Source organism: Equus caballus, chromosome 14 (genome assembly GCF_041296265.1).
Source record: "Equus caballus isolate H_3958 breed thoroughbred chromosome 14, TB-T2T, whole genome shotgun sequence".
NCBI lineage: Eukaryota > Metazoa > Chordata > Mammalia > Perissodactyla > Equidae > Equus > Equus caballus.
Genome location: NC_091697.1, coordinates 77,266,925 through 77,294,010, shown reverse-complemented (window position 1 = coordinate 77,294,010; position 27,086 = coordinate 77,266,925). Strand labels below are relative to the sequence as shown.

Genomic DNA, 27,086 nt, shown 5'->3' with positions numbered 1-27,086 from the left:
AATGAAAAATTTCATCATTGGAGTGATTTTTATAATTTTAATTTTTGGATTCTTAATCTGTAGTTCCTATTGTCTCTTCAAGAGCAGCAAAGAATTTGTTTTGACCAATTTATTTCTGAAAATTTCTAAAAGATCTGTTTATTGGGATACTGAGATAAAGAAGTCTAGTTTCTATATTTGGTGGTCAGAGGATAAATCCCAAATCTGTGCTATCTCAGGCCCCCGACTACTGGTCATAAGGCATCAGGCAGGTCTCGTCTGTGGTCTGCAGAATGGAGCTGAAGCAGGCAGTCACCAGAAAGAGAAGAAGACCGAACTGTCAACAGAGTCCCGTTGACAGGAAGAGTGGGACAAAATAGCCTTGGACTTAGTTGTGTTCTTAAAGAAATGCAATTTTTAGAAATTTCCGGTTTTATAAGTTCTTGATTTGGACCTGTGAGAATCTGAGGTTTGTTGGGACACAGGTTTCTTTAGACACCGTATTGAGCCATCATATTCTTCATGTGAAATTATATTAGTTGGGGATCCCCATGGCAATACAAACTTAATTAGTACCTTTTCATTTTATGCAAGGAATTACTCATTCATTCATTCATTTTTAGAAATTGTGTCCATTATGCACTCTGTCACCGGTTATATGATCATGAATAGATTTGAATAAACCAAGTGTTGTGTTAATGCTGTGGCTTCTGTTATGTGCTTTGTGGGAAAATACTTATCTATCCTTTATGCCTGTGGTCTGCTTCAACTAAATTTGACTTGGTCCTTGGCTGTTAGCTGTAGGCATCCGGTGATGTGTATCCTTATTAAAGCTGCTTTTCTTTCTGAAATTTTACACCATTTTCTAAACTGTCTTGTTGCAAACTCAAAAGTCTGTGACATTTAAGATGTTTGCTGAAATTCTTGACTTTTATACTTCCTCCGGTGGGTCTTCAGATTTTTAATAATGATTTTTTTTTCTTCTCAAAGGAAGGTATTTTCTTGTAACAATTCAATTTTCCTGGGCTGGGGATCTAGTTACCTTGGTACTATGGCAAAGGAGTACCCAATGGACACATAATGATGATATTAGAGCCTTTTATTCCATAATGAAAAATAGACTGTATAGCCTACATTTTAATTGAATTTGGAGCAAAGTGCTCTATAATGTTTTCTATATTCCCAGAGGCATGTAATATTTACTAGCTTTACCTTTATTATTACTGCTTTTGTGTAGTTTGTGTGATTAACTTATTAGTGTCAGAAGAACTAAAATAAATGTTGACTTTTCAATATAGGTGTATTGAAACAAATACTGTGCTTAAAGTGGCAGTACTCCAGTAAACACCCATCAGGGATATACTTTGAGGAAAGCACTTTGCTTGGTGCTCTGCAAGATTCAGAAATAAATCAGATGTGGCTCCTGACACCAGGAATCGTTGAAATTGTGCTATACCTCAAAAAGAAACTTCCAAAGTGACCTGCCTAGCTATGCCTGGGGAGGGAGGGGTCACCTCAGACGCTTTACTAAGGATGCTTGATCACCAGGATCCCAAACCTGAATTTCATTTACTGGTTTAAAAAATTTTTTAACAGCTGATACAAATACTGGTTATATTTAAAGGCTGTACCTAATGTTTATGCTATTTTAATTTTTTATTTGAACTTTTCTTATATATGTTAATGTGAACACTTGTATTATTTTCTCCCTAGGTTACTAGAAAATGGTCAGTTGGAAATTGTGACAGGTGGCTGGGTTATGCCTGATGAGGCTGCTGCACATTATTTTGCCTTAATTGACCAACTAATTGAAGGACATCAGTGGCTGGAAAAAAATCTAGGTACGTATTGATGTCTTTCTCTTTCACAGGGACTATTTTGGGCAGTTAATTTTGGGGAATGTGAGATGAGGCTCTATTTTATTTTTTTAAATAACTAATTTTCTCAATACTGGTTTTTGTTGAATAATTTATCCTTCACTAATTTATGATGCTTCTTTAATCATAAACTCAGTTGCGTAGATATAATACGGTCACTTTTAGGGTCATCTACCTTGTTTCATCTATTATTTTATCTATTATTTTTATCTGTTTTTTGATTAATTGTAGCATAATTTTTTCCTAAAAATATCTTAGTGGGATTTTACTTATGTATTAGGTAAGACTCCTGATCATAAGAGGCAAAAACCTATTTACTAGCTTAAGCAAAAAAAAAAGAAAATTAAGAAAGAAAGGTATTAATTTTGTCATCAAGAATTCCAGAGAGATGGTAGTAGCTTCAGGTAAGGTTGGATCCAGGGGGCTCAAATTTTGTTGTCTGGGCACTGTCTCTTTTGGCTCTGCCTAGTTTTGCATGTCTTCAGTCTTCTCCTGGCTCTTACCTCATGGTGAGTAAGATGGCTCTAGACAACTGGTACTCTCATGTTCCTAGTCTAACAACCAGGAGAAGGAGTGTTCCTTAATACCTTACCTAATTGGCCCAATTTGGGTTCAGCACTTAATCTGTGAGCCAAGCCAGTTAACTAAGGCCAGAGATGGAGGCACTGAAATCACTGAGGCCTGATGAGTTTGGTGGAAATGGTCATGAGGTAGTAGGCTTTGTGGAGCGCATGGTTCTGACTCAAACCATGTGAATGGGTCCTCCATGAGGAAGAAGGATCCTCTTACCACAAGAAGTGGGAAAAAGGATACTGGACTGATAAAATCAGACAGTCATGTAACTCATAGGATTGTGAGACTGACTAATCAAAATCTTTGCAATATCTAATATTTGCGTTCTGCAACACAGTATGTAGTTCTTTTCAAATATTTCGTATCTCTCAGTACAATTTTGTAGTTTTCTGTACGGTAAGTCTATATGTTTTTTATTGAAGTTATTTCTAGATATTTTATTATTTTAAAATATTCTGTTAGGGACAACCTCTCCATTAATTTTTTCTTTACTTTTATTTTGGAATAATTTCAAACTTAAAGTTGTAAGTATACTATGAAGAACTCCCACAGACACCTCAACCACATTCACCTGTTATTAACATTTTGGCACGTTTGCTTTTTTCTTTTCCCCTCTTTCCATATTGTTGTTATTGTGATTGTTATTATTAGAATAAGTTGCAGATATCATGCCTGTGTAGAAACGAGTTTAACATAGCAGGTCTGAAACTGCTCTCCTTAGAAAGGATTTGGATTTCTGAAATGAGAAATGAGTAGCTCTCTCTGTTTAAACTGTTTGTAAAAGCAATGAGTTTCTGCTAAACACTGTTTTCCTTCTCGGAATCTGGAATCTTAGTATGTACTAGGCAGAGGATGCCCACATGAACAACCCCCAGTAAAAACCTTGGACACTGTGTCTCTAATGAGCTTCCTGGCTGACAGCATTTCATGTGTTGTCACAGTTCGGTGCTGGAGGAATTAAATGCGTCCTGTGGGACTCCACAGGGAGAGGACTCTTAGAAGCTTGTGCCTGGTTTCCTGTGGACTCTGCCCTATGCTCCTTTTCCCTTTACTGATTTTTCTTTCTATCCTTTCACTGTGCTAAATTGTAGCTGTGGGTGTGACTGACGCCAAGTCCTGTAAGTTTTCTTAAGAAATCACCAAACCTGGAGGTGGACTTTGGGACCCCAAGGAGTGCCACTTTTCTCAAATATATAACCATGTTCTAAGCCAAGAATATTCATTTTATAAACCTCAGTTTTTGCGGATTTCTTACGTTTAGCTTTTATTGATGTGTAATTTACATGCAGAGCAACATCTAAGTCTTAACTATAGAGTTTGAGTTTTGAGAAGTGTATATACTCATTTAACCCACATTTTCATCACCCCGGAAAGTTCCCTCATCCTCCTCAGTTCTCCCCCTGCAGCCAACTGCTCTCTGATTTCTATCACTGTAGATTATTTTTGCCTTTATATATGTGGGTTTATATATGTGGATTTTTATATATGAGAACTTTATATATGTGGATTAACTCTTTTGGATCTGACTTCTTTGCTCAGCATAAATTTTTTTCTTACAACTGTATTGTTTCACATATCATAAAATTCACCACTGAAAGTGTGCAGTTTAGTAGTTTTTAGTATAGTCACAGAGTTGTGCGACCGTTACCACCATCTATTTTTAGAACTTTTTCAACATCCTCAAAAGAAACCTCTTACCCATTAAGTCATACCCCTTTCTGGCTCCTCCATTCTCTGCTCCAGGCTCTGGCCACTACTAATCTGCTTTTTGTATATATGGATTTGAGTATTCTGGACATTTCACATAAATAGAATCATACAATGTAGCCTTTGGTGACTGGCTTCTTTCACTTGGCATGATGTTTCCAAGGTTATTCCACGTCATGGCATGAATCAGTGCTTCATTCCATTTTATAGGCTGAATAATATTCTGTTGTATGGATATATCATATTTGTTTATCCTTTCTTCAGTTGATGGACATTCAGATTGGTCCCCTTTTTAGCTACTATGAATAATGCTGCTATACACAATTGTGTAAGTTTTTGTGTAGGCATATATTCATTTCTTTTGGGTATATACCTAGGAGTGGAATTGCTGGGTCATATGGTAACTCTCTGTTCAGCCTTTTGAGGAACTGCCTAATTGTTTTCCACAATGGCTGTACTATTTTACATTTGCACCAGCAATATACGAGGGTTCTAATTTCTCCACATCTTCAACAACATTTTTTATTGTCTGGCTTTTTTATTTTAGCCGTACAAGTGTGTGTGAAATGGTTTCTCATTATGGCTTTGATTTGTATTTCCCTAAAGACAAATGATCTTAAGTATCTTTTCATGTGTATATTGGCTATTTATATATCTTCTTTGGAGAGATATTTATTCTTTGGAGAGATATCTATATGCCTGCGTTTAAGATTGGGTTCTTTGGGGGCCGGCCGGGTGGTGCAGGGGTTAAGTGCACACGTTTCGCTTCAGTGGCCCAGGGTTCACTGGTTCGGATCCCGAGTGCAGACATGGCACTGCTTGGCAAACCATGCTGTGGTAGGCGTCCCACGTAGAAAGTAGAGGAAGATGGGCATGGATGTTAGCTCAGGTCCAGTCTTCCTCAGAAAAGGGAGGAGGATTGGCAGATGTTAGCTCAGGGCTAATCTTCCTCGGGAAAAAAAAAAAGGTTGAAAAAAAAAGATTGGGTTCTTTGTTTTTTTTATTGTTAACTTCTGAGTTCTTTATATATTCTTGATGCAATTTCCTTGTTGGATAATGATTTGCAAATATATTTTTCCATTCTGTGAGTTGTCTTTTCATTTTCTTGATTTCACCTCTTATATTTAGATAATGACCACACTTGAGAATATGAAGATTTTTCTTGTTGTGGCTTTGGCTGCATCTTTTAAATTAGAGTAGTGTTCTCAGTTTTATTTCCTAAACAGTTTAGAACAAGATGTTATTTTGAAGACTTTATTTTTACATTTGATTATGGGATGCTTTTTAAATGTTTTAGTCTTTGGTTGTTAATTTCTACTTTTATGAACTTTATACAAATTTGACTATTATAAACTTGGTTTGAGTTTTTAAGGTTATCTTTTGCCCATAATATCCATTTTTGTAACTGTTCTCTGATTCCTCTTAAGCGTTAATGTTAAATGTACTTGGAATAATCCAATTTTATTAATTATATTGTTCATATTATCATGTTCTAATTTTTAAGCCTCTTAGGTTTGTCAGAAATTGAGTGGTGTATTTATTCTTTTTGATGATTGTTTCCCGTAATTTTTCCTAACAGTTTTTACTTTTACATATTTTGATAATCTTAATTCTTGCATGATGGCAAAAAATCTTTTCCATGACCTTTTCTGATTTTATTGGCAAATGTGCTCTCTCTATAAAATTTTGGGTTTTTCTTATACTGCACTTTTCCTTAAATTTGCCCCTTACCTCCCTTTTAAAAAATATTTACTTACACCAAGGAAAACCCTAGTGGGATCCTAGGTTCCTTCTCTAGGTCTCTCCCTAGCTTTCACCTTCTTTCATATCAAAGTTTTAAGAAATGTAGTTTACATTGTCTCTTTTCTACAACATTACCATTCAGAGATTCTTTGATCCGTTGCAGCTAGATTGCTACTCCTGTGGATCAAGTGGTTTTGATACTGAAAAGATCACCAGTAATGCTAAAATCTCAGACATAACTGTAGATTTGGTGTTGATTTTTACTCGTTTGTAAACTTATTCTGCACTTGTTATTTGGGACAACACATACTTCTTTTTTATTTTGTAACTTAATTTTGATATAATTTCAAACTTCATGATAGTTCTTGGGAAAGACTCCTGTATATCCGGTGCTTAGACTTATATGCATATTTTTCTGAACCATTTGAGAGTAAGTTGGAGGCATCTCGTCTCTTTGTCTCTCAATACTTCATTGTATATTTCCTAAGAAATAAGGGCATATTCTTATATAACTGGAAGATAGTTACCAAATCATGAATATTAGCAGTGATACAAATACTACAGTCTAGTTTACAGGCTATATTCAGATTTTATCAGTTGTCTCAATAGTTTTTTTTATAAAAGCTGCTTTTTTTCTTCTCAGTCCAGGATCGCACCCAGGGTCGTGTATTGCATTTAGTTGTCATGTCTCTCTAGTCACCTTTCATCTGGAATAGTTCCTCACGCTTTCTTTGATTTCTTGACCTTGCTATTTTTGAGCAGTGCAGACCTCTGTTGTAGAAAGTGTCTCCATTTGAGTTTGTCTCTTCCCTCCTGATTAGCTTCAGGTTATCTGTTCTTCCTATCTATCTATCTGTCTGTCTATCTATCTATCTGTCTATCTACCCACCCATGTATTAATGTAATCTAACCTATTTAATTTGATAGAGTATCACTGCAGTGATGTTCTGCTGTCTTCAATGCATCCTTGATGTCTCTCTCTTCCAATATTGGTGATGCTAGCCTTGATCAGTTGCTTAAGTTGTGTCTGTTAAGTTTCTTCACTCTTCTGTTACATTTTACCCCTTTCTAATTAATAAGTAATTTGTGGGAGATACATTGAGAATAGGTAAATGTTTTGTTCCTCATGAAACTCTCATGTTTTAATTTTAGGATCCATTGATGATTTTCTAACTTCATCATTCCTTCTATAATTGTTAGTTGGCATTCTCTAAAAGAGAAGAGCTTTCTTTTTTATTTCCTGTTCCTTTATGGGCTCATGAATGCTTATTTTATTCAATGGGTTATAATCTAGTACTGTCATTTATTTTGCTGCTCCAGTTGTCCCAAATTTGACCACTGGAAGCCCCTTCAAGCTGTCTCCTGAGTTATTTTAATATGTTCTCATTATTCTTTGGTCATTTCTTTACTTTATGGCCCAAGAATATGTGCCAGGCTTATTTTTGTGCTTTCCTGACCTCAGCCTTAGAATAAGCCATTTCTTTAAGGTTATTTTTAATAGAGCATGGTGTTTAGAGGTCAAGGTCTGGGAGATAAGATGTGCTCATTGGTACTGAGGTGTTATTGCATATAGGCCCTCTTGGCGCTCTGAGCTAGGAGATGTGTGTGTGTATATAAAACCATAAGTTAATATCGATATCTCCTATTTCAATTCACTATCATAGAGTACATTCCACTCTCCCACATTTATATATTTTTTAGTTCCTTTTATTAATAGTATAAAACCTGGCTCCCTTGTCCTTGGAATACATGAGAGGTAGTTTCAGAATTGTTAAACCAATACCACCACAAAAAACAAAATTACTAAATAGAGTTCAAAATTTCTTTACAATTTTTGGAGGTAAATTACATATGTGAAATGCACAAGTCTTGTGTGGTCAGTTCTTTGAGTTTTGACACATACTCTTGGTCCTTTGAGAGTTCTGACCTTTCCTTCTCAGTCTCCTTTGCTGCCTTCCCATCTCTGTGTTAATCTTCAGTATTGTTCTACAGAGTTCTTCCCTTTGCTGTCTTTTTTGTTACTCTGTGTTACACCTATTTGCACGATAGTCTCTGCAACTAGAGTGGGAATTAAGATTAACTCGTTTTTGTAATTCTAGGGCCTCTCATAGTCTTAGGTATATGGAAGGTGCTAAACAGATGTTTGAGTGAAAAAAATGTGCATAATATTATTACTTATGCCGATTTACAGTTTATATATAGAAGCCTTCTTTGAGAGTCCTGAATAGATAAAAGATAAGATTTGTGTAATGCCAGATGAATAATCTTACTTCCTTAATTCGAACATATCCATTTTTTATTTTTTACATTTTATCCTCTGTGAAATTGAGATATATCTTTAGTTGATGGCTCTTATAATTGGTGTGAATAAGGTGTGAAAAATTCCATTGACCCCGTCTATGTAGAGAGAAAGCATCAGCATCAAAATATCTTGATTTAATGAAATACAGTGTAGTTATTTTGGCCAGTTCTGCTACTGCATAATATGATTTGGGCCTTTTGTGAGTTGTAAAAGACAGTCTAAAAATCTGTAAATGTTGGGGTTGGTGAGTACAAGTTGAAATGAGTTAGATTACTTTTCTTTATTACATAACAGTGAGTGAGTTATCTAGCTCTACAAAAGACAGGACTGGAGATCCTAGAGGGCCGGGACTTGGTCTGTTCCTTTCTCCAGCTCCATTGAATGCCAGTAGCTTTCTAATATCTACAGGATGGCAGAGTGCTTATTTCAGCTTCAACTGATTAACTTCCATGTGATTCCCCTGTCTGAGAGGACATGGCAGTGGCAGAATCTTCCCATGAGGGAGTCCTCGTGGGAGTGCTCCCTAAAGGGTGATGCTGGGCAGCTCCTTTATCTTAGAAGCCAGCAGACCATAGGACTCTGGTGGGTCTGAATGTGTTATGACTTCTTTTTATTTTGTTTATCTGTTAAAAAAGATAACTCTTATTTTCTTTATCAACAGGAGTGAAACCTCGGTCCGGTTGGGCTATTGATCCTTTTGGACATTCACCAACTATGGCTTATCTTCTAAAACGTGCTGGATTTTCTCACATGCTTATCCAGAGAGTTCATTATGCAGTTAAAAAACATTTCGCATTGGGTAAAACGCTGGAGTTTTTTTGGAGACAGAATTGGGGTATGTAGGGTTTGATGAAAGTTGAAGCTCTCACTTGATCTAGATGGTATTTCACAAGGGTTATGAACTCATGCTGTTACGGGTTTTATTCAGAGTGTCAGTCTTGAAAATCAGGTTGCCTAAAGATAACACATTCTTATAATTATTTTTCCCTTGTATTTGTGTCAAGATTCTTTTAAGCATTGGTAAAGATATTTATCTATAGAATATTGTAGATTCTTTTTTATGCCTAAAGGAAGTAAAATATAAAGAATCAGTGTTCTGCAAATAATGCTTTCGCTTCTATTTTTAAAAGCACCTGTTTTATCACAAAGTTAAATGTGCATTAGAACTGATATTCAGTCATTTATCTCATATGCAGCCAGTGTTTCTTCCTTCCATCTTTCCTGTCTCTGCATCTAGTAAGAACTGCCTTTTAAAACTTTAATCCTGTCCTTCTACAACAGCCCTCATATTACCTATATTGCAGTTTACACTGTGTTCTGTGGGCATCTGGATGTTCCAAGGACATACTTTTCCAGCTCTTTGCGGGGGGAAAGGAGATGAGATTTAGTCCTTTTGGGAGTCTTTGCCTTTTGCAACCCCCATTTAATTCAGAACACCTTATTTTTTATTTATTGAGTCCTTATTATGAGCCATGCATTATGTTATATGCTTCATATCCACTCTCTCATTGAATCTTTATAATTCTCCTTTAAATTATGTTTTATTACTAGCCCTTTTAAATGGTAGAGAAAGGGAGGCTTAGATATGTGAAGCCGTTTGCCAAAAGTCTTGGCAGGTGGTGGATACAAAGCTGAGGTATGAGTTCAGTTCCATGCAGTTCTGAAGCCCAGACACCTAACCCCCCGGCATACACTGCCATCCCAGTATTGAGTTCTCAGCAAGATTTCATCTGAAAAAAGGATTCTGTTGCTAAAACAATGTACAGAAACTACTGTATTACGTCATACTTGCTTTCCTGTGTAATCCAGACCCTCTTGAGTGTTTTGGAAAAGTCACTTGTAAATCTAGACAGTAACTTTCTTGTATGTACTGCTGTTTTTTCAATAAGGAAAGAAATTAGCTATATAATTTTTATTCTGGAAAATTAAACCTGTAGGGAAAACAAGAACTTGTACGGGATGGTACCCTGTATAGTTTGATCAAATGAAAAGGAGTATATTGATTTAAAAAAATGACTATTAATTTGAAGAAGCCCTACTTAAACAATTGCCTACATTCAAATTGCCCATAAATATCAGTCAGCGAGAAATTACTGAGTATTTTTATGTACTTAATACTGCGCTAGGAAGAAATATAGAAAACATCCTTGCCTATAAGAAAATTAAGTCTAATTTGATAAAAGACAACACTAAATGCCCCAGATAAACTGAAATGTGTAAATGAGCTGCTAAATAGTACGGTGTGAGGAGAAGCAGTGGGGTTGAGTATGGTCCTTGATGCGTAGGAGAAAGGAGAAGGAATTTGGCATCAGTTCTGGGACGTGTGACAACCTCAGTACAGATAGCACGCATTAGTGACCCGTATCTGTGTTGTCACGTTTGTGAATGTGATTCATTGAAACTGACAGCACAGAAATATACAGATTATAACAGCTTTAAAATTTGGAAAAGAACTGGTAATTATTTTAACTAAATGGAGTATGAGGTAAAAACTGGAATATTTTAAACATTTGATAGATTTGGACATGTTGCTTTGAAATTATGTTTTAGAATTAAGTTCTTTGTGTATTCTGGTTCTTTGTGTATTCTGGTTCTTAATGAAGCAAATATTTTCATTTTCTTAAGTGTAAATGTTGCTCTTTTGTTTGCCCTTTTGTCTGTCTTTATTATAAAAGCAATGCATACCCATTCCCCAAAATTTGAAATCCTTGCATAAATAAAGGGAGAGAGGTATTTACAGGTCAGGATTTTACAACGTATATTTTACAAAGTATATTATACAAAATAACCACTTTTAACTACTAGTTAAGTCCTCCACTCTCACTTAGTGTTGGCTTCAGACCTCTCAAGGGCAAGGGCAGTAGTATCAACACATACTAACATTGAAGTTTTAGTTAAAAACAAGTCTGCATCAGGAATCAATACTTGTTTTCCATATCTTTTTTGTTTGCTTTGTTTTTATTCTTCTTTTTGGTCTTGAAAATTCCTTTTACTTTTCCTGTGCTCCCTTCTTGGTGAAGAGACCCCCTGGCTGTTTATTGGTGAACGTCCAGGGGACTCCATGAACTCTGCTGGTTGCCCTTCCTTTTCCTCACTGCAAGTAGACAGGAATTTGCAGGGGATTTTCACAAGCCCCGCCTTTGGTCCTTTGTTCTTCCAGTTCTGCCTTTTGCTTTCTTTCTCTCTTCTTCTTACCCAGCCTCTGCAGTGAATGCAATGGTCTCTCTCAGTGTGTCCTGTTAGCTGAGGTGGGAACAGATGGGGCAGGAGCTGGCAGCCAGGGATGGACACGGATGAGCCGGTTATAACTTTTGCTTCTGCTCAATTTGTATCCTTCCAGCAGATACTGGTTCATAACAGGGCTTTTCTGTCTCAACCAAGTGTAGATAGCAGAGGTTGGTAGAGACCTAGATAGGAGCATCTTTTTTCAGTCTGGCGGTCATTAAAAGCTGTTGGGATTTATGTATTATTAGTAGTTTTAAGGGGTTGTTGGTTTAAGGTAGAGTTTGCATTATATATATATAAAGTACTGGCATTTTGAACAGTTTTGGGAACAAAATTTATAAATACAGGTTTGTCTGTTGGCTCTTTATTTTAGATCTGGGATCTGCCACAGATATTTTTTGCCACATGATGCCCTTCTACAGCTATGACATCCCTCACACTTGTGGACCTGATCCTAAAATATGCTGCCAGTTTGATTTTAAACGGCTTCCTGGAGGCATACTTGGTTGTCCCTGGGGAGTCCCCCCAGAAACAATATTTAATGGAAATATCCAAAGCAGGTATGAAAATATGCATTTCATAAGACAGCATCTTGAACAAGCAACCATTAGTTGCTTGTTGCTGAAAGGTTGAATAATGGGCTTCAGTAGCCAACATTATCTTTGTTCGAGGTATTCATTCAAACCAGATCTAAAGCAAATTAAAAATACCAGAGCCTGACTATGCCTCTTATGTGTTATAACTTAATGGAAAGTGAACAATAGTAGATCAATATACAATGGATAACCTATAATACACTGTTATTACCATCTCTTTTGCCCTCATTATAAAAGCCTTCTACTGTGTTTGATTGATTTTGTGTACTTTTGTTGGTAGTAAAACTTCTGGTCTCTATTGTATAAATTGGTAAGAAAAGCAACCCAACTGCAAAAACACATTTATTGAAATGGAACACATAAAGAGTGTAATTATCTGTTCCCTTAATAACAATTTCAATAATAGTGAATGCTGCCCAGCTCTGATGAATACACATCTTTGCATCTTTCTGATGTTTTTTGCTTACAGAAAACTTTAATTAGGAATATTTATACTTAAAGATGTTTAAATAAAAATCAAAGGAATGAATCGTTTTTTTTTTAAGAAGAAAATTGTGCTAATCTCATTAAACAAAGTTACCCATAGTTCTAATTTGAGTGCTTTTAAAGTTTAATTTCTTCACTTAAAAATTAGTGGTGTATAATGCATTAAAATAGAACATTGTATTTTAATATAAACCACTCACTTCTTCTAGAAAAATAAGATAGCCTTTTAAATAAAGTAAGATCTTTGCACTGTGCTTTATCAAATCTATTTATTTTAAAAAATTGCCTTTAAAAAAAATGTGCATGAGGAGGAAGGTGAGATTGGGTCTTGAGTGAGTCCTTGTGTTCATAAAGAAAATATTCCAGTGTCAGCCTCTCACTGTGGCAGACACAGAAGTATTTGAGCATGGCAGCTTTCTTGAAGCCTTGGATCCCTTCTATCAAAATCGGACTTTCATAGTCGTTTTGAAAAACTGTTCAAGATTAGGGATCAACCTGGTTTCATTTTCTTGGTTCCTGCAGCAATGAGAATCAGTGAGGAACACTGCTTTCCAGGGTTAGGCTAGTTAGCCATAAGAGAATAATCCAGTATATTATGTAGCAAAAGATGTAGTGAAAATGAAGAGGTGAGGGGGAAGAGGTAACCTTACCTGTCTACTTGGGAAAACAGCTGTTTGTCCCTGAATCAGGTATTTACACTACTCCTCCCAGGGCAGGTGGTCAGGGATAGGGAACTTCTGGAAGGGTAGCCAGATGCTTCAGTTGAGGAGTCCCAGTGCATCCACAGGTATTGTGAGGCCCCTCCTTTTCACTTTTGGGTGCTACTGAGAGTACCCAAGAACCATTTTGTGTAATCCTTTTGTTGTGTCCTGTAACCCTTCAAAGATTGCTCCCCAAGGAGCATGCATTGTGCTTAGTCAGTTCCAGTGATTCTGAAAGTGATTTCCAGGTACCTGGGGGCATACAAGTAAATGAATCTATATAATACTTAATGTAGTTTATTGGGTTTTTTTTTGCTGAGGAAGATTTATTTGCTGTGAGCTAACATCTGTTGCCAATCTTCCTCTTTTTGCTTGAGGAAGATTCTCTCTGAGCTAACATCTGTGCCAGTCTTCCTCTATTTTGTATGTGGATCATTACCACAGCATAGCCACCAATGAGTGGTGTAGGTCTGCGCCTGGGAACTGAACCTGGGCCGCCAAAGCAGAGTGCGCCAAACTAAGCACTAGGCCATGGGAGTGGCCCCTTAACATAGATTTTTTAAAAACTTCTCACGAGTCTTGAAATCTTAACTCTACTGGTTACTTCACATCCAGGTATCACCTTCCTTTTGACTCTGTGATGAGATTAAACACAGGCATTCCAGCTTGATGGCACTTGATTTTTTTTTAAACCCTAAAGAAAATGAGATTTAACTGTCATATACAGGTAACGTGTTTGATACTTTCAGTTCAGTAGCTTCCTTTACTTTTTAAATAAAGAAATACCATTCTCCGTCAAGTTCAGTTTTTGGTCTGTATTTTACGTATGATGATGATTTACATGTCAGATGATTTGATGTTTCAGGGAATTTTTGTTTTGTTTTGTTTTAGTTAAGTTGACATTTTTTACCTGGTAGAATAAGTGAAGAGCAAATTGCAGTTGCACGTCCTCAGATGTGATGTTGGTCAATTCATTCCTCATTAGTTTCCTGTATAGTTAGTGAGTATCCACTACTGGCCAGGTGGCATAGGTTGGTCCCTTGGCTTTCCCAGTGTTAACAATTTCTGAGCAGGAGCTTGGGAGTTAGGATAGAAGGTGAATAGAAAATGTTTATGTTTATAATTTAATTAATGTTTATGATTTCTTTCCTCTTATGTGTTTTACACATATATGTGCAAGATATGGTATATTTAGTAGTAAACCTTGGGATGCATTTAAATCACATATCCTTTTTTCCTTTGTTATGGTCATTGCTTGTAGGATCTAGTTGGATGCTCAATCATAGTATATCGTATATCCGTGATTTATATATTTGGTTTTTCTCCTCTTATTTCTTTTGGTCTTATTTATCTTTCTATGTGATTAATCTCGTATGTTTTTTAGTTCTAAGTAATAATGTAAAATTGTTTTTGGTACATGTGGAATATTAGTAAATTACTAGTAAAAATTCAGTACTCTACTGAAAGCCAATCTTGGAAAAGTGTTATATGTTACGTAAGAATATTGTGGTTATATTTTACTAACCAAGTTATTAAATTTTTGCTAATTATTTAATATTTGCAAAGCAGTTTCAGAGACTAAAAAGATCTTATGAGATTCTAAATTTAGTTAAATGTTTTTTCATAGTTTCTATAAAATACCTCTTTCTATCATTGGTGTTCTTTGAGTTTCTTTCATAAGTTTTTTGTTGTGAATTGGAATTTACTTCTGAATAATCCTTGAAGTGAACGTTGGAAGACTAGGTAAAAGGCATTTTGGTCATTTAGCACTGATTTCTTAAGCTTTGGCCTTATAAACATGGAGAACTTCTCTGGTTCTTCTGCTTGTTTTATTTAATTTTCACAAGCCCTTCCTCTTAGGGTATTCTCAGACTTCCTCAAATGGTGCCCCAGTTCAGCATTTCCCAAAGGGTTTTCTGCAGAAAACTAGAATATGAAATGTAAAAGCATCTGAACACATTGTGTTTAGCTGACCTTTTGAGTCATAGGTTAGAGCCGAGAGAGGTAAAGACCAAAATAGGTCATTCACCTCCTAAGCTTTATCTTTTGATCAGTATTGAGAAGAACACCATGACACAAATACTCAGATTATTGATGGCAGGTGTTAAATGAGTTGATTTTCTTCCTTTAGAAAAGGAAATATGGTTCTATAATTGGTTTGGTTCCAAATATTATACTTTTTTATGTTTAATCAGGCAGTTTTAGATTAAATTAGAGAAAGAGGGATTAAGTCGAAGCAAGCTTCAAAGTTGATTTAGATGAGAAATCCGTATTGTTTTCTTGGGCTAAATTAAAACATGGGCAACCTGGGATCTAATCTCTGGTGCTGACTTTTAGGAGGGCATTGATACCCCCAGTAATTATGTGCCACAGTTGGTATGTGACTTTATTTCTCTAAGGATAATCCATTGGAAAGCTATGAATTTTCCCTTTGATAAGAATTTAGGAGTATTTTAAATGGATAATGTAAATAGTACAGTAGTTTAAAAAAATGTGCCTTATAAATAAATTGCTAATCTAGAATACAGGTAAAATATGCAATAGTTTCTATTAATATAATACACTTTTTAATGAGTTGTCCCATTGTCTTTTTCTTAATACTATTCATATTTTCCCCTTTTCTTCTGTAGGTCTAGGCTGCTTCTAGATCAGTACCGAAAGAAGTCAAAGCTTTTCCGTACTACAGTTCTCCTGGTCCCACTAGGAGATGATTTCCGCTACCGTGAACACTCAGAATGGGATTACCAGTTCAAGAATTATCAGCTACTTTTTGATTATATGAATTCTCAATCTAAATATAATATTAAGGTAATGAGAAAATATTTAGTTATGATACTGTATTCGAAGTTGAGCCTTCATTTTTAAATGAGGCTAAAACACAATATCTTTAGTTTCTTTGTCCTGCATCCCAGTATTTCTTAGAATATGTAGTTCTTAAGTAAAAATGTAACTTATTAAGGGGAAAATTATCTTATACTCTAGTTGCATTTCTAAAGTTGTCCCTTTCTTACCACTCCTTAAGGATTAAAGAGGCGTTACTTTTATGTCGTTGAAACATGCACCTACTAGGTTGTGATGTTCATTTTTCAGTGATGTCCTGTTTTTCTACCAGCGTTGAAAGTTTGCTTCTCTCTGACAATGGCATCCTTGTGATTTAGTAGTGTGACTAGCAGGTGCAGATGAACATGTCATGAATTTTGCAAACAAATGTCCTGTGTCCAGAGAAGGTACTAGCATTTTTCTTAGATGAGAAAACTTCTAAAATTAATCATTTGCCTGTAGTTTTTTATTTTCCCCATGGAAAATTTAAAAAGTACCCTAGAGTTTTGAGAATAACAGAAAATGTGCCCTAAAGTTTTGAGAATAACACAAATATCCCGCTTCTCCCCATATCCATGACTCAGCTACAACATTCATCAACTTAAAGTCACTCTTGCTTCAGCTGTACCCCCCTGTCATCTCATCCATCTCCCTAGGATTATTTTGGAGCCAATCTCAGATGTCATGTAGTTTCATCTGTAACCATTCCAGTATGTATCTCTAAATGATAAAGGACTCTATTTAAAAATATAATCTTTTTTTTTTAGATTTTATTTTTTTTTCATTTTTCTCCCCAAAGCCCCCCAGTACATATTTGTATATTCTTCGTTGTGGGTCCTTCTAGTTGTGGTATGTGGGACGCTGCCTCAGTGTGGTTTGATGAGCAGTGCCATGCCCACACCCAGGATTCGAACCAACGAAACACTGGGCCGCCTGCAGCGGAGCATGTGAACTTAACCACTCAGCCACAGGGCCAGCCCCTAAAAATATAATGTTGATAACATTATCACATCTAAAAAATTAACAGTAATTCAATAGTATCGTATATCCAGATAGATTCAAATTTTCCTGATTTCATACAAGCATTTTTTAAACAGATACTTTGTATGAGTCAAGATTCACACAAGAGTCATATATTAGACCCTATATGAGAAAATTAATTATCCAACATGTTTACTATATTCACATGGTAACCTTTAAGACAGTAGAAGATCTGTGAAAATACTGTAGAAAGGAAGGGATGTTACTGTGTAGGAAATTAGAAAGCTGATGATGGATCATATTTTATGTAATGAGAATTCAAGTTTATTAAGTAAACTTGAATAATATCAAATAGATAAATAAATAAAATGTCATTTATTTAAGATAGTTACCATTGAATTTCTACCACGGTGTGAGCTCTGAGCATCAGGACTGTGTTTAAATCATTTCTATAATCTCAAAGATGAAGCTCATACATGAAACCTTGATTAGAGGAGGGCGTGCGTGTATATGTGGGTATCTTATCTCTAAATACATCTTCCTGGAGAACGGTTTGAGGTCCATAGAAGACATTACTGCCTGATTCTGAAGAATTAAATCCTGATTTTACTATTTTACCTATTTCTTCCTTGTTTGCCCACTAGAACAACTTTTTGAAGTAATTTTAAAAATTGAAGTATCACGCACATAGGAAAAGGGCACAAATCATAGTTGTACAGAGATTTTTATCAAGTTTAAGAGCCCCCATGTAGCTATCAACCCGATCAAGACGTAGAACATTTATAGCACTCTGGAAGAGTCCCTCAGATGTCCTCCGAATCGTTACTAACTCCTGCAAAAGTAACCACTATTTTCACTTCTATCACCAAGATTAGTATTGACTGTTTTTAAATTTATAAGAAAGAAATCTTAAGTGTGTGTTATCTTGTGTCTGGCTTTTTTTGCTCCATGTTACGTTTGTGAGAATCATCTATGTTGGATGTAGCAGTGGTTCATTCATTTTTAATGCTGTGTGTATCTTGAGTATCCATTTGATAAATATACCACAACTTACCCATTCTATTCTTGGTGAACATTTAGGTTGTTTCCATTTTTTTGTCTATTAGAAATAAAGCTACTTTGAACATTTTGTGCATGTCTTGGTATACATGTGTATAAGTTTATATGGGTCTAAAATGGGATAGGATTTTTGGTCATTGGATATACACATAATCAACTTTAGTGGATATTGCCAAACAATGTTCCAAAATAGATGCACTAATTGTTGCATTGTATGAGCATTTCAGGGGCTCCATTTTCTTACTCACATTTTGTGTTATCATTTAAAAAGAAAATTTTATCCTTTGTGATAGATTTGATGGTTTTATTTTGTGTTTCCCTGGTAGTTAATGAGGTTGAGCCTCTTTGTAAGTTTGTGGCTATTTGGGTATCCTCTTTTGTGAAGTGCCTGTTTAAGTCTTTTGATGAGTTTTTATTAAATTGAGTTGTCTGTCTTACCATTAATAGTTCTTTTATTTATTTTAGACTGAGTCTTTTTTCCGTTAAAAGTTACACAAATGTTGTCTTTCACTTTGTAGCCTGTGTTTTCTCTTAATGCTGTCTTTTGATGAACAGAAATTTTTAATTTTAATTAAATCTAATGTAACAATATTTTCCTTTATGGTTAGTGCTTGTTATGTTCTGTTGAAGAAGTTTTTGTTTACCCCATGGTCATGAAAATGCATTTCTTATGAAGCTGCCCTCCAGAAGCTTTATTGTTGTACTCAACATTTAGATCTACAGTCTGTTTGGAATTGATGGTTGTGAATCATGTGACAATAGAGATCAAAATTCATTTTTGCCCATATGGATATCCAGCAGCCTTTATTGAAAAGACCATAGTTTGCCCATTGCACTGCAGTGCCATCTTTGTCATTAATTTTGAGTGAGACTGTATTTGTGTGGATCGGTGTCTAGACTCTCCATTCAGTTTTGTCTATTTGACTAATCTCATGCTGTCTTAATTACTACAGCTTTATGATAGAACTTAATATTTGATAGTATAAGTCCTCTAATTTTGTTCTGCTTCTCAAGATTACATTGGTTATTCTTAATTCTTTGTAGTTCTGCATTTGCTTAGCATCAACTGGTAAATTTCTACACACACCCTGCCTGCCCCCACCACCAAAAGCTGAGATTTTTTTGGGGGATTGCATTGAATCCATGGATCAATTTAAGTACAATTAATTTCTTTTCAAATATTAGGCCATTTAATCCATGAACATGATATATTCTGTATATAAAAGTACAATTGACATTTGTTTTTTAACCTTGTATCCCATAACCTTGATGCATTTCCTTTCTTTCTAGAATGTTTGTCCCTCAAGTCCTGGCTGCTTTGATTGCCCTCAGATATCTTCAAATTTTTTTTTCTCTGTATAGTTTATCTAATTATATATATTCTCTGGGATGTTTAAAGTTACTTTGTCTAAGCTGTAAGCATAAGTTTATTATTATTTTCTTTTAATGAAAGTGAGTAATTGAGTTTAGATGGCTAAAAACTTCACATTGGATTAGCCAAGACAGCCAGTTTGCCATTGATCACCACTGATTTAACAATTTGTGTAATTTTTCCTATGTGTTGTCCTGATAGAGGAGTTTAAGATTATCTTTAAGATTGTTATGTTTAAGATTTAATTAGTTGCCTTTTAATGTAAAAACCATTTAAATTTTGGGGTTTCTTTTTTTAGGTATCCCAAATATTTAGTTTATTTGAACTACCAAGAGACTCCATGACAAAGAATTTACTTGAAATAATTTCTTTTGAAACTACTCTAACATAGATACAGGATTATATTTGAATCCTTTAAGATTGAATTAAGTTTGTGAGAAAGCCCACTAGGCTTCTTACATAAACTTTGCTCTGGGAAGTTGCCAAGAAGGAAGTATTTTCATCCTGGTTAATACCAAAAATTAATTGAAATATATTTAAAGGGTATACTGATTGTTAATATCAACTCTGTAGCATGCCATAGTTCCCTAAAATCTGAAACTGAAAGGGATTTTTTTATCTAATAGAAATCTCTTATATAGATCAGCAAAGTGAGACTAAAAAATATTTAGATCGTTCACTATTTTGCCACTATACTATGTATACTTCCCTGAGCCCATCCGTACCTATTGGGTCTGAAGTTAATGCCATTTTTCCTTATATTTGTGACCCTCATTTCTTGTATGGTTACACATATGCTTATATTCTGCTTCTTTGTAATGCAATAAATGAATAATAATACAATATTAGCTAAAATGTATGAGTGCTTATTATTTGCTTTAACTTTTTAAAGTGCTTTACTTTGTTTAATTCTCTGAACATATTCTGGTAGGTACTATAATTATTCCCATTATAGATGAGGAAGCTGAGGCACACATAGATTAACTTGCCCAAGACACATGTATTTAGTGAAGCCAGCATAAGAGTAGATAATATAGTTGAAAATTGCTTTTCTTTAGTGTAAACAGGATTTAAAAATAATCATCTATTTTGCTGTTACAAAATTTATCGTATCTTAATTAGATTATAATAGCATATTTGTCTTGCTAATACCATTGTTGTTTCCAGTTGAAATTTTTTTTGCCTTTGCAATGGAGAAATAATAGTTAAAACTTACCCCATTATTTACCGGTTGTGTTTCTAAGCATTTTACTTAGAACCTTATTGGCTATAACACAGAAAGACACATAGACATTATATAGTATGCTCAAAACCACAAGTTAGTAGGTGGTAGAGAGAGAAGTCAAACCCATGCCATCTGGATCCAGGTTCTGGCTGCTCTTAAACACTCTGCTAGAGTGCTGCTAACTGTTTTTAACTGCTTTTAGTTATTTTTCTGACATGTTGAATCCAAATGGCCTTCAATATCTTTGTGTGTGTGAATGTGTATGTTTACGTATGTATATATAAGGTAGGAAAATACAAAATTAGTGTCTTACTATTAAAGGGAACACATTCCCTATTGAATTATCTGTTTCTATCTAACAACGCTGCCTTTTAATATCTGTTTACAGGGTCTGGTATAATGCTTCTTTCTTCTTTTGATTTATAGACTAGTTTAGGCTCATAAAGGTGGATTTATGTACTGGGAATTTAAATCATTAGTCAGAAAGACCTTTCATTTGAGCAGTCAACCTTGCAATTCTTGTCTCTCTTTGTGTTTTTCTTCTATTCAGTGTTACCTGCTGGTAGAGAAAGTGCATTTTTTTTTAATGACCTGCTATTCTTAAAGTCTCTCCTTTCTCTCTTGTAAGAACTTAAACTAGAGGGAAGGAGAGGCCAAGGGAGGGTATGTGCATATGATACATGAAAATACTTAATGACTAACAAAACTGTTCTTCCAGATTTCTAGAACATTTTGCTCAAAATGTCTTTGATTATTGCTGCTTCCTCTGTCCTTCATTCAAGTCTGTATTATTCCATGCCCTGATCCTTGCCCTCTTTGAAATTCTAGAGATGTGTAAGGAGTTTTCAGATCCACAAATCTGTAGATTTAAATAGCTCTTCTTCTAAGAAGAGCTTAAATGTACACGTTTTCTCTTAGTTTAATTTGGTACTTGATGCAAGTCAAGAAAGAGTCACTGAGTATTTTTTCCCCTGCTTTTGAGTTTTGTAAAATCTAAGCTATATATTCATCTTAACTTGGAGGCAGCATCTTAAATATTTATTAGTAAATTTTCCTTTCGGTGCTAGGAGAAATTTTAAGGTAGAGATAAATAATTCAAATGTAACTTTTTTTTTTTTTTTTTTTTTTACCAGATACAGTTTGGGACATTATCAGATTATTTTGATGCAGTGGATAAAGAAGATGCAACCCGTCAGAATAGCCAATCAATGTTCCCTGTTCTGAGTGGAGATTTTTTCACCTATGCCGACCGAGATGATCATTACTGGAGTGGCTACTTTACATCAAGACCCTTTTACAAACGAATGGATAGGATATTGGAATCTTACTTAAGGTACATTTATCTTTAGATAGCTATGTTTATTTATGCACTTTTTTAATGTTATCATAGCGTTTTTGTAGAGTTCTGCATAATCTACAACATTTATGCAGTATTAGGATGTGCTTAATGTGATTGTGAAATCTTAATGCAATCAGAAATATGTCTCCAAAGCATAATAAAATTATTACGTGGGTTTTTGTTCTGGAAGGAAAGGCAATTATGTAATTAGATTTTCTGGGAGTTGTATTCTGTGTTTTCTATTTTTCTAATTAACACCTGTATTATTTGCACCTCATGATATTATTCAGTGACATCGTCCTGTGTGTCTGCAGGTTGTTATTCAAGCAGGCTGAATTGTTGGAAACAGGGGCAAGGGTCAAAAGGAGCAAACAGGGCCTCTCAGCAGCCAAAGCGTGGGCCTCAAAGTACATGCTCTAAAGCTAAACTAATGTGGGAGAACTTTAGAGGCTCCATCTCAGTTCTTATTTATTTATTTGAAACACATTTTTATAGGCATGCTTTTCTACTTAAAGAATAAAATTTGAAAGAGCTGAGAACTGATGGGGGCAGAGTGCTTGGTTAAAAAAGTAAACTGACATGGATAAGACAGAAAAGTCAATAGAAGACATAAAATCAGGCTAAATTGGCATTATCCAGTAGAGCTTTCAATCACTGTCCAATAGAACTTTCTGCAGTGATAGAAATATTCTATTTCTATTTCTACACTGTGTTATATGATAGCCACTGGCCGCATGTAATATTGAGACCTTGAAATGTGACGAGTGCGACTAAGGAACTGAACTCTTAATTTCATTTAATTTTAATTAATTTAACTGTAAATAGCCATGTGTGGCTAGCAGCTATCACGGTGGAGACTACAGTTCTAAGTAACAGAGTGTGATTGCTTTTTGTTTTAGGGACTCCTGAGGCCTTTTCCAAGTGTGTGTAGCCTGGGAGAGTAATTTCTTTTCATTATGAATTTATTTTCAATTCAGTTCAAATCATGAATTCTTGATGATTAATTTTCATGATGATTACTTTTCATGGTGAATCTCGGTATTAAAAATAAGTTGTGGGGCTGGCCTGGTGGCGTAGTGATTAAGTTCATGTGCTCCGCTTTGGCATCTCGGAGTTTGTGGGTTCGGATCCCAGATGCAGACTTAGACACTGCTCATCAATCCACGCTGTGGCAGTGTCCCACATACAAAACAGAGGAAGATTGGCACAGATGTTAGCTCAGTGACAATCTTCCTTAAGCAAAAAGAGAAAGATTGCCAACAGATGTTAGCAACAATCTTCCTAACCAAAAAAGAAAAAGTTGTACTTACCCTTTTCTGTGTACCAGTGGAAATTGAGTACATTTCAGAAATCCTTTTGATAAAAATCATGAATTTCTTCAAGAGTTGGGCTTTGATATAGTAGGATGTGTTCTTATTTTTACTGTTGTGCTGTTATCATCTTTTCAAAAGCCTAACCTTTGACTGGTTTTTTTGGGGGATATTCACAAATATGCCAAATAAACACATAGTATTGTATTTATAATAAAATGGTATTTATATATTATAGAGTTTTATGCATTCTTACCTAATAGAATGTTAATTAATTATCTATTACGTTATTCTAAAGTGTCACTAATAAAAACAGAGCAAGTACTAAATACTGTAGAGATTCTTTTGGACCCCTGCATGACTTTTAAGGGTCAGGTATTTTTTAGTGGCAGAGCTGAATGTTGGTTCAATGTTACTTTATTCAACTTATTTAAGGTGAAATAGTTATTGCTGGTAATAAATTTTGAAAATTCGACTGCTTTAAAATAAACCAACAAAACACCATATAATAATTATCAATTTCAAAATGTAATCAATTTATTTGAACATAAGTTTATTGTCTCAGAATAGTGATATTTCATCCTAATGCCCATTTGTAAAAAATATGGATAAAATAGAAAAGTATAAAGAAAATATTCTTAAAATTCACTTTTCTACATTTTGAGGTATTTAGGTGTATGAGCACTCTTTTCAAAACTAGGATATTTGCTATGGATGTATGTGAACAAATACACACAATTTCCTTAATTCAAATTTAGCAGTTCTCATGCCATGAATTTCGGAAGGGTTAGAATTTAAAGGTGGAGATTATTTAGTATTTAATTATTTCAGCAATTTAAGGAATTCTTTTTTTTTCTTATAAATACACTTTGAATTTCTCCTTTTTCCTGATATCTTGATACATTTTCAAGCTGCTTTGATTTTCTCCCTGTTGTCCTTAACATGTTTGGCATAAAGAACCTTCTTTTATTTTTTATTCCGTCAAGCCTTGTCTTTTTTTAAAGAGCTTTTTTAGAAACCTATCTTGAACCATATCCTCTGATGAAAAAAGGTGAAAATCATAAACCCCTTTATTCTTGCTCAAAAGCTATTCTTAGACTAAAGTATTTTTTCTTTGCTTTAAAATAAATGAGAAAAGACAGCATATGTTTTATCATCTTTCAGTTTATGTTGTTAAATTCTCTATAATTGTCTGTTATCATTCAGTACCTAGACTAACCCTTGTCACTCAGCCAGGGGGCCATCATTTTTTGCTTCTCCTTTACATTTAGTCTACTCATGTGACCATGCATTTTCTGCCACCTCTCCTCTTAAAAGTACATGTATGAGAGTAAATGGCTTTCTGGTGATGTCCATGGTATATGTCTGCACTGCTTTTGGAGAGAAGAAAGGACAGAAACATTTGTCTAGTTCTTACTACTGTGTTGAGGTATTTTTTCACTGGGTTATACATAAGTAAACCCATCTTGCTTGCCAGTAGGTACTGGCTTCCTTCTAGGACCATCTCGAACAAGGGCCCCTTATATCAGCATAGATGTGATGTTCTTTGATGATGAAGAATTTAGATATATTAGATGGATACCTTGGTAGTTTTATAGAAATGTTTGTTATCAATATCTTTCTTATAAATTGTTTGTACTGAAATTGTGGATTTTTTTAAAAACCAAATTTGAAAATGTATCAATGTCAATATTTTAAATAGTAAACGAAAATATCTTGAAATAAAAATTAATAACTGTTTTATGCAATTAGGGCTGCTGAAATTCTTTACTATTTCGCCCTGCAACAAGCTCAGAAATACAAGATAAGTAAATTTCTTTCATCATCCTATTATATGGCGCTGACAGAAGCCAGAAGGAATTTGGGACTGTTTCAACATCATGATGCTATCACAGGAACCGCAAAGGATTGGGTGGTTGTGGATTATGGTACCAGGTAATATAATTATTGAAAAGTGATCTTAAAACAACATCTTTTTAAATTTCAAGTTGTAAGCTTGTATCTTTTGATGAAGTTGTTAATGTATATCAGACCACATTAGTAATGATATCTCTCATAAATTTTGCTGTAGAAAAACACCACCAATGTTCAAAGCGTTTTTCAAGAAATCTGTTGACAAAGTACTAGCTGTCTCAACTTTTTATTGCAGTGCATTTCTGCAAGTGGAGTAGTAAAACATTATTATAGAACTGATCCTATTTTCTCTTAAGTACAGTGTGGTAATTGGGATTGCCTTCTTGACTAAGGATTTGGTATCAAATAAATCATGGTTATAATCCAGGGAGCTAAAGAGCCCTACTTCATTGTATAGCAGTTTAATTTCATCTTATTTCATAGCCAGTTGTTCTTGGATACCTCTTTTTTTTTTTTTAGAGGGACATTGACAAAAAAGTATTAGTGTAGAAGCAGAGCCAGGAAGTAGAACCTAGGAACGTTGTCATACATGGATAATATGAGAAATTAGGATGAGAAGAGATGGCCTGCGTATGATATCAAAGCCATCTTCAGCTCTTTGAAGACTTGTCAGATGAATGAAAGGGCAGAAGCTCAGTTATTTTCGGATTGCAGAATTGGGAACAATGAGTACAGGTTTTGGCTCAGAATAGCAGAGGACTTTGAAAATAGTGCTTCCCCATAATGGAGAAGCTTACACTTTGCCATAGTGGGACTTCCATGTCATGCCAGAGTTCAGATTACCATTCATTAGGATCAGTGCAAAGAAGATTCCTACAGTGGGGAAGGAGTTTTGACTGTTCTTTTACTATAGTTTAGATTATTGTTTCTTCCATATTTTTCTCCCTAAGAACAATGGTGTGCTTTGATAGTATTTTAGAATTATTAAAAATATGCTGTGGTTTTCTTATAGATTTAAAAATGAATCTCTTTTTATAAATATTTTCTTCTGAAAGTGTACACAGCACGTAAAGTCAACATTAAAAAATTGATTCGCAACTGATATTACCAGTTGTAATAAGTGTTAATTAAATTTTTAGTTACAATATTTTGACTGCCTTTCTAGAAATTAGGGAAAAAATATTCTTGAGGTTTCGTTAACTGACCTGAGTCCTTAAAAAATATATTCAAGGTAGTATCTTGAATATCTTCCAAATATTCTTGTGGCAAATGTATTTGACATCCATCTGTTGAAATTGAGCTGGACTTAAAGTGGAAAACACTCATTGAATGATAATGATGTTGGTATTTCTCCCACAGAAAGCATTTTTGAAAGTAATAGCTCCATTTTTTCTTCTCACTTGCTCCTGTCTTCTTAGTTTATTGAGAGTTTAAAGTGAGGCTGCTTAGAATCAGAGCAGAGCAGAGCTCCTAAGAGAAAATACAAAAGTCATTCTCCTACACTACCTACTTGCTCTCCCTCTCTGGCTGCCATATTGAAGGAGATTTGGATACAGGTCATTGAATTTTTGCTACAGAACGTTTTCTGTCTCATAATCTTTCCAGAAGGCCTGTCATTAATTTCTACAGATGTTTGTATTCCTTTTAGCTTGTAAAAACATCCCTGTACAAAATTGCATCTTAGAGAAAAAAGACAATAATTCTCAAATTGTACTGGACATTTGTAAATTTGCTTTGTGAGCACTTCACACTTCATTGAAAAGTAATAAACAATTATCAAGTCATTAGCATAGACATTTTAAGTAGGAAATTTCAAAACGCAAGTTAGAGAATTATAAACAGAGGCAGTTAGCATTGGGTGTTCTCTTTTCTTGGACTATTGACTACTGTTTATTCAGATGTTGGCATAAATGTTCCTGTGTACAAGTGTATGAATT

At 34.8% G+C, this 27,086-nt stretch overlaps 1 protein-coding gene across 2 annotated transcripts in view; it reads left to right on the top strand.

The window, feature by feature from the left end:
• The window catches only part of MAN2A1 (mannosidase alpha class 2A member 1), a 170,237-nt gene that overhangs the window by 67,324 nt on the left and 75,827 nt on the right, over positions 1-27,086 (top strand). For both annotated transcript variants that reach the window (XR_001378333.3, XM_001504585.5), the window contains exons 5-10: positions 1,693-1,820; positions 8,843-9,016; positions 11,780-11,966; positions 15,820-15,997; positions 21,780-21,979; positions 25,048-25,230. Coding sequence is in view for 1 of the 2 variants with exons in the window: in XM_001504585.5 (XP_001504635.1) it covers positions 1,693-1,820; positions 8,843-9,016; positions 11,780-11,966; positions 15,820-15,997; positions 21,780-21,979; positions 25,048-25,230 (1,050 nt within the window). In the remaining variant the exon portion in view is untranslated. The remainder of the gene's footprint in view (positions 1-1,692; positions 1,821-8,842; positions 9,017-11,779; positions 11,967-15,819; positions 15,998-21,779; positions 21,980-25,047; positions 25,231-27,086) is intronic.